Source organism: Talpa europaea, assembly GCF_964194135.1.
Source record: "Talpa europaea genome assembly, chromosome: 10".
In the NCBI taxonomy this organism is placed as follows: domain Eukaryota; kingdom Metazoa; phylum Chordata; class Mammalia; order Eulipotyphla; family Talpidae; genus Talpa; species Talpa europaea.
In genome coordinates this window covers 22818560-22834368 of record NC_140077.1, presented here as the reverse complement: position 1 = coordinate 22834368, position 15809 = coordinate 22818560, and the positions used below count along the sequence as shown (strand labels likewise).

General features: G+C 49.2%; 2 protein-coding genes across 10 annotated transcripts in view; one reads left to right on the top strand and one right to left on the bottom strand.

Moving 5' to 3' along the window:
• Positions 1-4073: 4073 nt before the first annotated feature.
• Positions 4074-9346, top strand: ZDHHC16 (zDHHC palmitoyltransferase 16; the record flags this gene model as incomplete). 6 transcript variants are annotated; one of them, XM_084245348.1, is made up of 10 exons in its annotated part: positions 4074-4321; positions 4493-4687; positions 4834-4922; positions 5316-5344; positions 5962-6095; positions 6220-6267; positions 7075-7160; positions 7918-8041; positions 8228-8298; positions 9066-9346. In XM_084245348.1, the coding sequence occupies 10 exons, from the start codon at positions 4079-4081 to the stop codon at positions 9178-9180; spliced, it is 1134 nt and encodes a 377-aa protein (XP_084101474.1). In that variant the 3' UTR covers positions 9181-9346. The 6 variants fall into 6 exon arrangements, with proteins under 6 accessions (XP_084101474.1, XP_084101470.1, XP_084101471.1 ...); XM_084245344.1 differs by having other exon boundaries at positions 4079-4321; positions 7972-8041; XM_084245345.1 differs by lacking the exon at positions 5316-5344 and having other exon boundaries at positions 4079-4321; positions 6050-6095.
• Positions 9347-9946: 600 nt separating this feature from the next.
• The window catches only part of MMS19 (MMS19 homolog, cytosolic iron-sulfur assembly component), a gene marked incomplete at its 5' end in the record, with an annotated part of 34202 nt that continues 28339 nt past the window's right edge, over positions 9947-15809 (bottom strand). For all 4 annotated transcript variants that reach the window (XM_084246050.1, XM_084246051.1, XM_084246053.1 and 1 more), the window contains 12 exons: positions 9947-10279; positions 10359-10459; positions 10743-10802; positions 10880-11044; positions 11162-11244; positions 12369-12555; positions 12710-12766; positions 12917-13017; positions 13498-13624; positions 13826-13894; positions 14039-14141; positions 14604-14703. In XM_084246050.1, coding sequence (XP_084102176.1) covers positions 10252-10279; positions 10359-10459; positions 10743-10802; positions 10880-11044; positions 11162-11244; positions 12369-12555; positions 12710-12766; positions 12917-13017; positions 13498-13624; positions 13826-13894; positions 14039-14141; positions 14604-14703 — 1181 coding nt within the window. In that variant the 3' untranslated portion in view covers positions 9947-10251. The remainder of the gene's footprint in view (positions 10280-10358; positions 10460-10742; positions 10803-10879; positions 11045-11161; positions 11245-12368; positions 12556-12709; positions 12767-12916; positions 13018-13497; positions 13625-13825; positions 13895-14038; positions 14142-14603; positions 14704-15809) is intronic.

Here is a 15809-nt window from a genome sequence, read left to right as displayed (position 1 = left end):
GAGCCCCGCAGAAAACGAAGTCGACTTCTCATTGGCTAAAATCCAGCAGTCGTGCCGAAGTAAGAAGCACGCCAATTGGTGCGCTTTATCATGTGACCGCCCCGCCTCGTCCAGGGATAAACTCCAACTCCCAGAATGCCCCGGGACGAGCCGGGGGCGGAGCTCCGGGATGCCTGCGCTTGCGCTCGCGCCGTGGTCGAGGATGGGCTGGCGCCGGGTCCGGGTCCTTAGCCTGCCACTCTGGGCAGCGGGCCATGGTAGGTCGCGTTGAGCCCGGCTGGGCCGGGGCGCCAGGCTGGACAGGGTGACAGTGAACGACGGCGAAGGCAGCAGGGCACGATTTATGTGTGGAGAGTCGGCAGGTGGCAGGTAAGGCGAAGCCGCGGCCTTTGCTCCCCAGCCCTGCACCTTTTTCTAGGGTCGGGCCCTGTTCCGGTGTCTTGCAAGAGCCCATGTTGCTGCTCTTTTGCCCCGCCCTGCACGGCCCTGCCCTCCTCCAGCCGGGAGCGCACCCTCTGGACGGTCGTGTAGAGAGAAGCTGGGAGGAGGTCAGCCAACCCAACTCGCCCATTTCACAGATTTGGAAACTCAGATCCAGGAATACCGCTTGCTTTGCTCAGCATCTCGAATGTAGTTCAAGGTAGAACCCAAACTGGCACCCACGTTTCTTGATTTCCTGTCCATCGCGCTTTGACCACGCCACCCACACTGAAGAATACAACCTTTTCCTGTTTTTTTTTTTAGCTGTAGCTTTGATCCTGCAGTCGGATCCTCTCAAGCGGGAGCTCTAGTCCTGTGGGCTCAACCTTTAGCTTTTCTCTTCCCAGTCTGCCAGTCTGTTCGTCCAGAAGGACAGTACGCACATGAATAAAATGCTTCTCTTGTATGTGCTGCCTGGGATTGGTAACATCCTGAGAGCAGCGTCTTTGCCCAAATGAGATTTGCCATCTCATCTCATCTCAGCTTCCTCTGCCTTCTCATGGCTTTGGAATCCCTCCTTGTGTATGTCCTTCCTGCCCTGCTCTCCTTTGAGAAACAGATGGTGGCTTAGAGCTTTGGGAAGAGGGTAGTACTGTGGCCTGCAGTCCCCTCTAATCTCATGCCACATGTCACTGTGGCTGTGGCTACTACTGAGGGATCAGTGCCCAGGGCTTGTGTTTGGGGTGCTCTTGAAACTGTTGTGATGTTTTCTCCCCTCTTCACTCTGAGAGCATCACTTCCCCCACCCCTGCCTGCCTTAATTTGTTAAGTTCTGCTTTCCCTCAAAATCCTGAGATGAAATGTCTTTTCAGTTGTGGCCCAAGGACTCATTTCCTCCCTGGCATCCCTGTAGCCCCCACACCCGACTAGCTAAGATGAGGGGGCTTGGCATCAGACTCTGTTCACTTAAATCTAATATGTAGTCCTGCATCTAAAAGCTTTCTGTTTACATGTTTGGGCTGATTACTTTTTTTCTGAAATGCCTTCGAGCTGTTAACTGCTATTATTCAAACAATGGTTGTTATTTTTATGATCGTGAAGAATGATAGCAGCAGTTATTTAGTGTTACTACATTGACAAGAGTACTCTTGCTGTTAGACATCTGACCAGCTTTTCCACTTCAGCTTCCCTCTAGATCATTTATTCAACAAATATATATTGAGTATTTCCATGAAGCAGGTACTGTGCTAAGCTCTTTACAAACATTTCATTTATTGTCAGAATAGTCATGACACATTTTTGCTTGAAAAACAGAGAAAAAATATGTCATATATAGAATCATTACACACACACACACACACACATAATCATAAAGGGTAGAGCTGGAAGGGACCTTAGCATTTAATCCTACCTCCTTATGAGAGAGTTGAGGCCCAGTAGTTCAGTGATATGCCCAAGGTCACAGAACTAAGTAGTGAAGTTATGGAGCAGAATGGAGCTGGTGAGTCTAGTTTTTGAGACAGGCATCCTCTGTAGAGCTCAGGAGTTCCAACTTTTTTTTTTTAAAGATTTATTTATTATTTATGCATACAAGAACTGGGGTATAGGCCAGAGATGTGGGGAGTGAGAGGATTCACCAGAGACATAGTGGGGAACAGAACAGGCAGGTTGACTGAAACACACTGCTGAGGGGAGCAGCGGGCGAGTCAGGAGAGGTCTGCTGCGCCATGTGTGTTGCTCCCTGGCGGGGGATCAAACTCATGCTGAAGTGGCTGCAGATAGGCTTCATAGTTTGCATCTTAACCCCTTGCCCCACCACAGAGGCCCCAGAAGTTCCAACTTTTGAGAGTAATCTGAAAAGTTGAGAATCTGAGAAGGAAGTTTTTGTGTGTGTAGACCAGGAGAAATGGCATGTAACTTGTGTTTGCTACAAGTCAGGAATCCATCTTATTTGCAAGCTATTGCTATAAGAACTATTTTAGCAAGTAGGAAACTCTCCATTAGCCCTAGTAAGGGAATGAACAGTGATATGAACAATCTAAGTCACCTAGCTTTGTTGTGGAATAATCTGTTTTGTCCTTGTCTTACATTTCATTGTGACTATGTGCCATTCTGAAAGCTCATGCTTCAAGCCAAATCATGGTTCCAAGTAAAAGGAGTCCAGTTCAAAGGAGGCAGGAAGTTTGAGTTTTTCCTTTTGTCCTTTTCTACACTGCCCCTTAATATTTTTCCTCCTTGGTGGCTTTATCCTGGTGTGGAGAGTGAGTACCTATTGAAATGCCTTTCTTCTCTTTCTCTGTAGGCCTTGTCCTTTGGATTTTTAGCCTTAGATCACTGGAGGGCTTGTGGAAGGAGGTAATTGTTTTCTTTGAAAGACCTCTTGTGGGAATGAGCCAGGGTGCAAGGAGAGCACCTTGCTCCAGTTACTGAATTGAAACTATCCCTACAGTGAAAGAGCCTCCTCCAGTTTCTTCTGGGTTTTGAGCTGCCTGTTAAATAAGTCAGTGGAGTTGCTACGGACAAAGTAGCTGTAGGGGAAAATGAGATAATTTCTGGTAAGGAAAAGAACTGAGACTTTTGAAAGAATCTGTCTTCTCTTCTGGGCATTGCATGAGCAGCTGACCTCCATGACTTTTGGGTGATGTAGAACACTAATCACTTTTCCTGATGTGGAGGAGGTGAAAATACTTGGGGAAATGTAGAAGGGGCTAAAAAGCTGGGAAGCTTGGCTGGGAAGCTTGGAATCAAGGACAGCAACCACTAAAGAAACTCTTGAGTGTTCAACTAGAACAGGGTAGGGGGGACTTAGCACTAACAGGCAGGCCCTGTGGTCTGCATGGGCCACCAGCATGGAGGCCCCCCTCTCACTGCCTGACTCTCCCACCTGTGATATTACTCTGCTCTGAATACCTGACGTCTTGGCTTCAGTTTGGGGTGGGGTTGGGACTGAAATTGGAGACAAAGCACCTTCTATCATGCGGGGGTAGTTGAGCTGTCCTGACAGGATGTGGGGACTCTCATGCTACCAGGTTGGGTCTGCTGGGTTGTACCAGCACCCCAGAGGGGTAGGAAGGAGGAATATCTTTTGCCAAGACTTAGATGGCGGGATCCACATGCTGTACACTCACTCCCCCACTGGCTGTAACTTGGTGAAGAAAATTGTTAGAGGAGGTAGGTCTGTCGACCAGGGCAGGCAAGAGACCCCAGGAAGCCTCTGCTACAGTGGCCAGACCCACAGAGACAGGTGGGGGCAGCTCTGTGCACATTGGCTGTGCGCCACCCAAGGGTTTGTCTACATAGACAACTCCAAAGACCCTGCTTTGGCTCAGAGCTGCCTCCCTCTCCTTCACCCCTTTTCTGTGGTCCTTTACTCTAGGTTTGCATCATCTTGGATTTGCTGCGCAACCACGTAGTGTGATGTAAGTAGGATTTCTGCAGACTCTGAACCTTCATGCCTCCTACCCGCCATATTCTGGTTGGGATCCTGGCACTGCACACTCCATGGAGAAGTGAAGTCGCCTTCCTGCTTTCCACAGCTAGTGACTGAGCCTGTTTTAGGTCTTTGTCTTTAAGCTGGTGCTCCAGGCTTCCCCACTGATGGGATAGGGAGGGACAGCCTCAGGCTGGCCCCTCACAATGGTGTGCTCTCCCAGGAGCCATGCGGAGCCAGCGGAGCCTGCTGCTGGGCCCTGCCCGCCTCTGTCTGCGCCTGCTTCTGCTCCTGGGCTACAGGCGCCGCTGCCCACCTCTGTTCCGGGGCCTGGTACAGCGATGGCGCTATGGCAAGGTCTGCCTGCGCTCCCTGCTCTACAACTCCTTTGGGGGCAGTGACACCGCCGTCGATGCTGCCTTTGAGCCTGTCTACTGGCTGGTGGACAACGTGATCCGCTGGTGTGGGGTGGTGAGTGACGTCCAGGGAGCAGGAAGGTGTTTGGGGGTGGCAGAGGGACATGTGTTGATGGAGTCATAACAAGCTTGGGAGTCCAGCCCCCGATCCCAGGGAACTTCCTGAGTCTGCTCAGGGTGCTGGTGAGCTCCCGTTGTGCCTTCCTGACCTCACTGGTGTTGGCAGGTGTTCGTGGTGCTGGTGATCGTGCTGACCAGCTCCATCGTGGCCATTGCCTACCTGTGCGTCCTGCCCCTCATACTCCAAACCTACTCAGTGCCACGACTCTGCTGGCATTTCTTCTATAGTCACTGGAACCTGACCCTCATCGTCTTCCATTACTACCAGGCCATCACCACTCCACCTGGATACCCACCCCAGGTATGTTCCATGGGGGCAGGAGGGCGGGGAAGCCATAGGCTGTGAGAACCATCCCAAGGGTGGGGAGGGAGAGTGCCTTTGGTATCTTTTGGGGCACAAAACTGGTGCTGCCACAGTTGTCGTGATTCTTTTCTCCCTTTACACAGGGCAGGAACGATATTGCAACAGTCTCCATCTGTAAGAAGTGCATTTACCCCAAACCAGCCCGGACACACCACTGCAGCATCTGCAACAGGTGGGTTTGGCTTTGCTCTCTGTGAACCCCAGCTATGGCCCTTTCACTCTAGCTCTAGGGCAAAGTCTAGACATAGAGTTTGATCAGACATTTATGAAGTGCCCTTCTTGAACCAGGCCAGGCGAGGTATCCTCTGTATTGTGACTCTTGGTCCTCAGGATGGTCCTATGAGTGAGACACTATCACCACTTGAGGAAACCTAGGTTCTGAGAGATGAGTTACCTTGTCCACTGTCACATAGCCAGTAGAGCAGGATTTGCAGCAAGGCCTGGCTGTCTTCAAAGTCTGTGCCCTTTCCACCTCAGCAGGATGCTGGTCCTTGTAGGAAAGGATTGGCACTGACATCTCAAGAACCTTGGCCACCGTAACAGAGCCTGTGTCCCTCCCTCACAGGTGTGTGCTGAAGATGGATCATCACTGCCGTATCCTTTTGTTATCTCTCCTGCCTGAGGCTCCTTCTTTAGCTCCAGAGCACTGCACAGGGTTGGTTGAGAGCCATACACCCAAGGCTTCTAGCATCCCCCTGCAGAGAACAGGGGCTCGCCAGATGTTAGGAGGAGTTGTGCGGACCATCTCCTGGGGGAAGCAGGAGGCTTGCTTGTTCTCTGGGATGGGTCTTCTTGGAGCCAGGCACCTGTTCTATTAGCTCTTGCTTTGGTAGACTGTCCTGCTGATGTCTATTGGATGGAAGGAGATGTTTGGGCTTCAGTGGTTATTTACTGGGTACAGCAGATGGAACCACTGGTCCCCTTCTGCTGTCCCACACAGATGTCTGGCTAACCCAGCTAGGTTGAAGTAGTGGCAGATTAATTTTCCTGAAGGAGTTCAGAATTTTCATGATTTCCTGGCGGGACTTCTCAGGACTTTGAGAAACGTATAACGCTTTCATCTCAACCTCTGGGAACAGTCTCATATTTTCTTGCTTTTGGAAAATAGTTCTTGGTGACTGGCAGCCCTGGCCTTGGATGATACCATCATAACCAAGGGTCAGACCTTCTGAAGTTGTGTTGGATCTTGTCCTTAATCCTTCCTCTGCCAGCCTGGCTAAACAACTGTGTGGGCCACTATAACCATCGGTACTTCTTCTCTTTCTGCTTTTTCATGACCCTGGGCTGTGTATACTGCAGCTACGGCAGTTGGGACCTTTTCCGGGAGGCTTATGCTGCCATCGAGGTGAGCCCATGGCCAGGAGCAGGGCAACTCAGAGAGAAGTGTGGATGTGGAATCTGTCTCTAAGGAGTTGCCCCCTATCCTAGAGGCCGGAGAGTATAACCAGCACTGTTTTCCCTCCCCTTAGAAAATGAAACAACTCGACAAGAACAAACTACAGGCGGTTGCCAATCAGGTGGGCCGTCCGCACCCCACTGCCTCCTGCTGCTCAGGCCAGGGGTGTAGTTGCTGAGGCAACTGGGGCTGACCTGCTGGTTGAGTTGCAGACCAGATCAGGAGCGTTCTGGGAGGCTGTCTGCCTTTGGTACACAAGTGACCTGGGGACAAGCTGAAATTCCTTGCTATTTTCAGCTCTATCCCATGATCACCTCCTTTGGGCTGAGCAAGGACTCTGCCTAGGTGATGGCCTGAGCAGCAAGGAGTCTATGTTAGTCTGTGTAATGGGGTTCCAGGGGACAGAGATCAGGCTGGGCCAGTCTGATCATCCTTCGCTCTGGGTCTGTATCAGGATCGTTCCTTCTCCCTGGGGCTCTCAGGACTCTATTCTGAGCAGATCTTGGGTTCACGATTGTACGTCTGCTGGCCTTTGGGTCTTTAGTGGAGCTCAGAGTTCTACCCCCCCTTACTCCATTTGGGGTGCGTATCTGCTCTCCTCAGTGTTGGCAGCCACACAGTGAACGAGTTCTCGCTGGGGAGTGGAGTAGCTTCCCCTGGAGCCCCATTTGTGTTGTCAAACCTCAAGGCCCAGGGTCGGTTCCTTTTGTGCTTTGCCATCCTGTCCAGACCTGCTCTGCCCAGTGTTTGTCCACATGATGCCGCCGCTGGGCTTGGTCCACCCATCTGGCTGCTGCCCTGACTCCTCTGTGGCTTTACACCCTATTCTCTTGTCCTGGGCTTGGGTCACTTCCCTGCCTGAAGGTGCTGGGGACTCAGGTAGAGACCAGCAGAGCAAATGAACCAGACATGCTGTTTTCTTTTCTAGACTTATCACCAGACCCCACCGCCCACCTTCTCCTTCCGAGAAAGGGTGACTCACAAGAGCCTTGTCTACCTCTGGTTCCTGTGCAGGTATCTTGCTCTTACTTACTTTTTTTGTGGGACCCTCACCGGTGGCCGGGGAACAAACCGGCGCTGCAGTGTCTGCCAGCTGCCTCGCAGCCCAGCGCTCAACCGCTGCGCCACCAGGGGAGGCCCCTTACTCTCAAGTTGAGGGGCAACTTCAGAAAAACCATTTTAGTGCCCACCTGCAGGTAGGAACCCATCCTCATGTGAACTGCTGTTGTTCTTAGTCTCATTTAGGTTGGCAAAGGGTCAGGGCTTAATTTTCTTCTGCATTTTGGGTCAAGGAAAACTAAGGATATTAGCATTGAATGTTTTTTATGTACCAGAGTATGTTAACTCTTTGCTAAAGGGTAGGTGGCTGTATTTTATGGATGAGGAAAGCTGGGAATTAGAAGAGTGAAGTGATTTGTTCCAGGATACACAGCTGGGAAGGGTAGGGCTGGAATCTGAATTTTGTGCCATCCCCTTCTAGTCCCTAGTGCCTTCTACCTTTTAAACATGGGTGTTTTAGGAAATTCAGAATGTATTTATTAGTAATTCAGACTTACTTCCTCACTCTCTTTGTCACATGATTTATTCTTAGTCCATGGTGATGCTTTTTCTGTGGTGCTTTTTATAGATGGGGTGAAGTACAAGTTCATCTAGGATGTAGACTGGGAAATGAGACCTAGTCAGTCATTACTACTCAACTCAATGTCAGACCTGCTGGTAGCCTCCAATTCCCTCTTAAGCTGCCCACCAACCTTTGCCCCTCTTTCCTTAGTTCCGTAGCACTTGCCCTGGGGGCCCTGACTATATGGCATGCTGTTCTCATCAGTCGAGGTGAGACTAGTATTGAAAGGCACATCAACAGGAAGGAGAGACGACGTCTGCAGGCCAAGGGCAGAGTGAGTAGGGCTGAGGGCTTGGTGGGGAGGGGCGGGTGGGAACGGAATCTGCCAGCTCTAAACAGGGGCCTTCGTCAGGGCCATTATAAAAGGCCTAGACTTTCCAAGCTGTTACCAGTTCAAACTTGAAAATGAAAAGGGGATTAAGTAAAAGGGCTTTATAGAACATGTTTTTTTTGGCTTTAGGTTTTCAAGAATCATTACAACTATGGCTGCTTGGATAACTGGAAGGTATTCCTGGGCGTGGACACAGGAAGGTAAAGTAAAACATCTAGACTAGGGTCTGTGGGAAAAATGTCCTCTGCCTATGCTAAGACATTAGCCACATGTGGCTCCTGCACACTTGGGATGTGGCTAAAGCACCCATAAATTGAATTTTTAACTTTAGTTTTACTAACTTAAATAGGCTGGTGGCTAGTGGCCATTATATTGGACAGTGCAGTTCTAGACTCTAGGAATACAAATCATTGCTCATTTGAACAAAGGGGTTTAGGCCAAAACCGTGTGGATTAATACCAGATGAGGTTTATAGACAACTTCACGAGAATCTTGAGAACGTCCTCTAGGAAGGGTATGGGAGCCGGCTGTCACCTTCCATTTGTATAGCAGTGTGTGGAGTTCCAGCCAGTCCCATGTGGAACTGAAGTACTCTGTGACAGAGGCCCTAAGATAATAAATGAAGCTAGCCCGGGAGACCCAGTGTAAATAATTCTTCAGATTGTAAGAGGGCAGCAACATGCGGACCAAAAGTACTGCCCTCTTCCTTCCTTTCCTGTTCTTGGTACACTTCTGCCTGCCTGTGCCTGCAGTGGCGCCTAAGAAATTTAGCTCAAAACCTGTAAGATTTTCAAGGCACTAGCAGGCACATTTGTTGGACAAAGTTAGAAATTTTTTTTTATTACCTTTGTGATTAATGCCAAGGTAACTTCAGCTACCTTGATGTGTCCTTGCTAAGGAATGAGGATCAGGAAGGACCAAGAACTAACTCTTAGAACTCAAGAGACATTTCTGTCTTCTCTTGTAGGCACTGGCTCACTCGGGTGCTTTTACCTTCCAGTCACTTGCCCCATGGGAATGGAATGAGCTGGGACCCTCCCCCCTGGGTGACTGCTCACTCAGCCTCTGTGATGGCAGTGTGAACTGGAGTGTCAACCACAACTTGAACATCACTCTGCTTCCTGCTTTGTCTCAAGGACCTCCAAGGGTAGCTTCTTGGAATCTTTGAGCAAGAAGAGCCAGTGGACCTTGCCTTTGGGTAATGTGCAGGGAAACTCAAGGACCAATTTCCCGGCCACTGCAGAAGCAAGGCATGATGTGGAATCACTCTAGGACTGATGTCCCTTTACTCAGGCAAACAGAAGTTCCAGCCCCAGACTGGAGATTAGGCAGCTAGCAACCTTGCCGGGTGCTGACCCCACCTCCTCCAGGTTACAGCACTGGGGTTGGCTACCACCTCTTTCACTTGCTGTCTGAGAAAACACCTGAATGATTGAGCTGAGATCCTGGCTTCTCAACAGGGCAAAGATACCGGGCCTACTGCTGAGGTCACTGCCACTTCTCATGTGCTGCTGAAGGGAGCAAAAATAAAGGTATTTGGTTTTTAAAGATACATAGCTGATCATCCTTTGCCTTCACCCTAGGGTGGGGAACGGGAAGTCTGGGTCAGTGCCTGGTGAACAGGCTTTCTGGTGATGCTACCCCATGCCCAACTTGGAGGCCCCGAAGAATTCTTTGCTAAGCCCTGCATCACTGTTCTTCTAGCTTAGTTGCTTTAGTAGTGACACTCCTGATTATGAGCTACTGAGACCTAAGTGCAGAGGCAGAGATATTTGACAGTCCCATTACCAAAAAAAAATCTTTATTCTCTAGCAGGTACACAAACACTCGCCATCTCTGGTCCTCAGGGCCACACTCATCTGCATTCATCCTCAGCAGCACACCTCCCTTTCCTGACATGAAGTGGAAGAGCCCATGACCAAGATCTTTCTTCAGACACAGTAGTCTCACACTTAGTAACTACACAGATCCATTAGAAATCAGGACTCCTGTGTTTCTTGCACAGCCATGCATCAGGGGCCCAGCACTTGTGCAGTGTCTGTGGGACAGGCAACCAGAGGTCAGTGTTCTCCCTGCCTTGGACAAGGGGGCTCGTTCATTAGTAATTCCGGATCAGATTGTCTGTCAGGGCAGTCTCAGCCAGGACCAACAGCTCAGCTGCCAGGGCTCCCTAGCAGAAACCTGCAGCAAAAAGAATGTTGGCAGCATTAGTGTTGAAGGTCTTTTCAATCCCATTTCTCCCCATGACCTAGAAACTCACCATTCGCCCCTGGCGGACACTGCTTCCTTGCGCACTAGCCTCTTCTTGTCATCCAGGGGTTTGGCTAAGGCCCGGATCACCTGTGGTTTGTACGGCAGCAGCTGTGGAGTTAGAGGAACTGATCTTAGCCTTGCTCAACCACGGCAACCAGAAGAGCCACTACTCCGGCTCTACAACTAAACTTCGCCCACTTCCTTAGTGATTCTAGTGACAATGCCAGGATGGCTACATTGGTAGTCAGGCAAATCCTGCCTACTGGTACCCTGCAGGTCAGACCTCAGCCACATAGCTGGGTGGTCAGTCCCACTTGACTAAGGAAAAACAGGTAACCCTTTGGCTTTTTTGAGAAGTTTCAGGCCAGAGACAGGCAACCGAGGTACTCACCACGGGGGTGGGCAGACGCGTGAGAGCGTGCATGCACTGCAGCGCCGCGATTCGGACAGCCTAAAACACAGCAAGGAGGTGAGGGGAGTTCTGCGAAGGAGACCCGCAGGTACCCAAGTTGCTAGGGCTCAACGCACCATGGAGGGGCTAGAGCTGAGGTTCAGAAACCTGGTGACAAGGGTATCAACGTGAAGACTCATGACTTGGGGTGCTTCCAGTAGAAGAGGCTGAAGGCAGCTGAGGGTGGAGAGCTGTACCACACTGTCAGGACAGGACAGGGCCTCCAGCAGCAAGGAAAGCAGCTGAGGGGTCACAAAAGGTGGGGATGATGAGATAGGCATTCTTTTCCCCTTTGTAGCCCTTATTTCAGCTGGGGGACGGCTTGGTTCCTGCTTAGAGGCTCTAACTGCAAGGCTTACCGTGGGCAGCTCTGGCAAGAGCACAGGCTTAGGTAGTCTGTTAAGTACATGAGAGAGACCCTTCAGGTAATTGGGCTTTACATCTGTAAAAAATGGAAAAGCTTATGGGAAAAAAAGCTCAGATACACAGTGTGAGAATTCAACTCCAATTTCTGATGAAGCTGGGATATCAGCCTACAAAGGGGTTAAAAAGAAATGTTCCTGAAGCCCAGAATAAGTGAGATATATGTCCACTGAGGGAAAAGAGTAAGTCAACAATCTGGAAGTCCAGCCCTTCAGGTGCATACCACAGTATAGTTGTTTTTTTTTTTTTTTTAAGATTTACTTATTTACACAGAACACAGAAACATCAATTCCAAAGAACACCTGCACCCCTATGTTTATAGCAGCACTGTTTACAATAGCTAAGCTTTGGAAACAACCCAAATGCCCAAAAATAGATGACTGGATCAAGAAGATGTGGTACATATATACCATGGAATATTACTCAGCATTCAAAAAAGATAAACACATGCAATTTGCAGCAACATGGAAGGCGCTGGAAGGGATCATGCTCAGCGAAATAAGCCAAAAAGAAAAAGAAAAATACCGGATGGTCTCACTCATAGCAGGAATCTAGAAAACTTAAATAAGGGACTAGGAAAATGAATAACTATAAGATAGTGAAAATCAAAATCAACAAAAATCTATGAACCAGAGACACTTTTAGGGGGGCGGGAGGGGAGGGATTGGGGTCAGAATGGGGGGGCTGCAATTGTATGGGGAATATAACAATAAAATTTATTTAAAAAAAAAAAAAGATTTACTTATTTATGCATACAAGAGCTGGGGTACAGGCCAGAGATGCGGGGGGTGAGAGGACTCACCAGAGACAGAGTGGGGAACAGAACAGTCAGATTGAAAAAATAAATAAATAAAAAAGAACAGTCAGATTGACCAAAGTACACTGCTGAGGGGAGCAGTGGGTGAGTCAGGAGAGTCTGCTGCGCCATGTGGGTTGCTCCCTGGCCAGCTGGGGATTGAACTCGTGCTGCAGAGGCTGCAGATTGCTTCATAGTGCGGTGCTTAACCCCTTGCGCCACCAGAGAGGCCCCACAGTATAGTTTTAAAGAAACATTCGGGTCCTTCCTTAACTTCTTTTAGGCAGAGTGGCCCGAGCAAAGGAGAGGTCTGTTTATCTGGGGCCTTACTTTTAGACTCCCCTCACCTTGGGGAGCAGCATGGAAGCCTTGAACCAAAGCAGGCACGTTGTCCGTGAAGAAACGCTGGCGGAACATGATCCGCACTTCAGCATGGCCAGCACGAGTCAACACATCAGTGCAGTCAGACATGAGCAGAGAGAAGCCATCTGCTGCTACTGGGCCTAGTTCTGGATCTTTCAGGAGACCCATGAGCTGGAGAAAAGAGAGTCTTTAAAGTACATCAGGGAGAAAAACCTTAAATACCCAAAAGAGGAGGATGAGGATGGCTGTTGTTTGTGGGAGAAATAGAATTCAACAGGGAAGTTCTGATAGGTCTTGGGTTCTCCTGTCTCCAGAAAGGACCTACCTGGTTTGTAAGGCAGGAGCTGAGAGGATGGTATCTGAGTACTAGGGCCTTTGTTACCTGTAATTGGAGAGAACGAGAACAGTCAGGGCATGCCGGTCCAGCCCCAGAACCCGAGACGCATGCTTGTGATCCCAGGTCAATTGGACAAATTTTATTTTAACCAGACATTAACTGTCTGTCTAACCAGAATCCATTCTTGCTCCTTACCCAGAGCAGCAATATAAAGGCCTGGTGACGACAGGATCCAGAGCTCAGACCTGCCTCCACTTTGTCCACAGCCAGCTGTAGGAATTCATCCAGCTGTTGCCCTAAAAAGGAGAGGGGAAATGCTGATACAAAGGTGCCCTATTTCTCTTTTAACAACAAAGGTGTAAATCACTGAAATGCAGAGGTCCCTGGGCAGCTGTTAGAAAAGAACAGTGTCGTTTTGGCTGTGGACTTTGCTCACTCAGCTCTACCACACCAGTCTGTGAGCATGGTTTTCTCATAACACAGGAGTGCTGGCATTCAAAAAGAAAAAGTTGTCTACTTCTAATAAAGATTTATTCATAATCGCTCCTTTAGGGAGTAGGATAACAAAACTAGACAACACTGCTTGTACCCCCTTATCTTCACGGGTCCTGTAAAGCTTCACCCAATTCAGGTCTTGACTCTTGTCCCAAGTGCTGTCCCCTGAGAACTCTATCCTATTATTAGCAAGCTCTTTTTTGGAAGAGAATGAGAGTGCATTCAGGAGTTACTGGTAGCTGGTTCAGGGAAGCTCCCGACCCACAGCCTCACCCCAGTACCTGCAGGGTGCTTGTTGAGGAGTCCTGCAAAGCACTTGGCAGCGGCAGTGGAGGAGAAGGGGCAGCTGGGGCAGCAGCTCAGCTCTAAAAGCTCCCGCATGAGTTGGTTCAGCTGAGGGATTTCCACCTACAGAAGACCTGGCTATGTAATGGACCCAGAGAACACTTGAACGCCAATAGATACCCAGAAGTGGCAGCAGGGGCCAGGCTGAATGAAAACTTCTCCAGTGGGGAAAACAGATGATGAGCTCAGCCTGGAACAAATTCCAGCCCAGAAGTCACCAGGGAACCAGTTAAATAGGGTACTCCCCCAAATGTGCTCACTCACATTTCGAGGCAGGGAGCAGACAAAGGCCATAAGCAGTGCAACCAGCCGTCTCTGCCCTGAAGAGCCATCCTAGAAATGAAAAAGAGCCCTATCAAGCCTGTCCTGCCAGCTACAGCCTGGTCAGCCCCAATCCCCATCCTAGAGTAACCTAAAAAGTAATTTTGAATGACTGAAGTCCCAAGAATCTCCCCATTTGATCCATCAGACCCTTACCTGGAATGGCTGGAATCTGCAGGGGAAACTGTTTTCAGGCAGAAAGGAGATGTTGCCATCCAAGAAGAGGGGCACAATGTGAGCGACGCTCTGGGCAGCTAAGCTGAGGGTAGAGCATTAGGTATCACCAAGGAGCCAGGGTTCTAAAGCAGCCTTGGGATTCATGTTACAGTCATGGAATCAATGAGCCAGGGCATAAACATTCACGCATCCAACAAATCTTAATTCAGAACAGATTACAGGAACCATCCTGTCAGCCCTAGTGTAAATACATCAATGAACAGACACATCAAATTCCTATTCTTCTGGAGCTTACTAGTGAGAGAACCCAGCGTGGATTTGAAAAATGCTTCATAGGTGATTCTCAATACGTCTGCAGCCCATAGTCCCATAGTCCATGGTGCTAAAAAAAAACACCTTATTTTGCCAGCTAAACTTATGAAAGAAATAGTTGCCTCCACATTTAAATCTGGGTAGAAGGACAGCTCAGAGGCAGCTGTCTGCTGCTTCTACCAATTATGCGACCCTTCCCCTGGGACCAAGCCACATCCGTGGGTGTACTCACGCAGGGCTCAAGTGTGTGGTGGCAGTGCCAACGACAGACACCATGGCTGCCAAAACCTCATCCTCCAGCAGCACCTTTCCCAGAAGCGAGGGCTCCTTTTCTGTGGAATCCAACACACACACTCACAAACCATGACTATGGCTCAGACATCCAAACGATTAGGTCCTCTCACCGTCATGGCTTTGGGGCTGGACTCTCGGGACCACAGAGCAGTTTTGTTTTTTTTCTTTAAAGATTTATTTATGCATACAAGAGCTGGGGTGTAGGCCAGAGGTGTGGGTGGTGGGTGAGAAGATCACCAGAGACAAAGTGAGCAGCAGAACAGGTGGACTGATAGAGATCTGCTTTGCCATGTGGGTTAGCTCCCTAGAGCTGCGGATTGCTTCACAGTGCTGAGATTTAACCCCTTGCACCACGAGGGAGGCCACACACAACAGCTTTAACCTGTCCTCTCGTGGTGCTGCAGCCCATTAACCAGCAAGGCCTCAGGAGCAGGAGTGGTCCAGTGTAGGCCAAAGAGCTCTTGAAAACTCTGTGCAGTCCTCAGACTGGGCAAAACTGTAAACTAAGGCCAGCCAGTACGAAGGTTTCAACATCAGAAGTCATTTAGTCTTTTAAAAATATAAAGAGAGAGGGCCTCCCGAGTGGTGCAGAGTTTAAGCGCTGGGTTGCAAAGCTGCCCGTAGCCTCTGCAGCACAGGTTCGATCCCCGGCCACCGGGCGAGGGTCCCACATGGCGCGCAGACCTCTCCTGCCGCACGCTGCTCCCCTCAGCAGTGTACTTCGGTCCTTCTGCCTGCTCTGGCTCTGGTGAATTCTCTCACCCTCCCGTGCTTCTGACTGTACCCAGTGTTTATATAAATAAATAAATCTTAAAAAAATATATATAAAGAGACAACATGGTTTTATCTTATGTTAGCAGCTACTATGCATAGGATACTTATCGCCAGGCACATTATTTTATTTAATCCTTACCAACTATTTTGTGATACTTTTTATCTCTTACACGTGAGGAAATAGAGGCTGAGAAAGGCTAATTATCTCTGCCTAAGTTAGCAGGTGCTGAAGCTGAAGATCAAACCCAACTTGGCCTACTTGATTTCATGACTTAATTCTAACTAAATTATTGGGTTGTCGGAAAAGTCTTGACACATTTTTTTCTGTTTTTCAAAGGGAAAAAAAGGACTTTTCTGACAACCCAATATA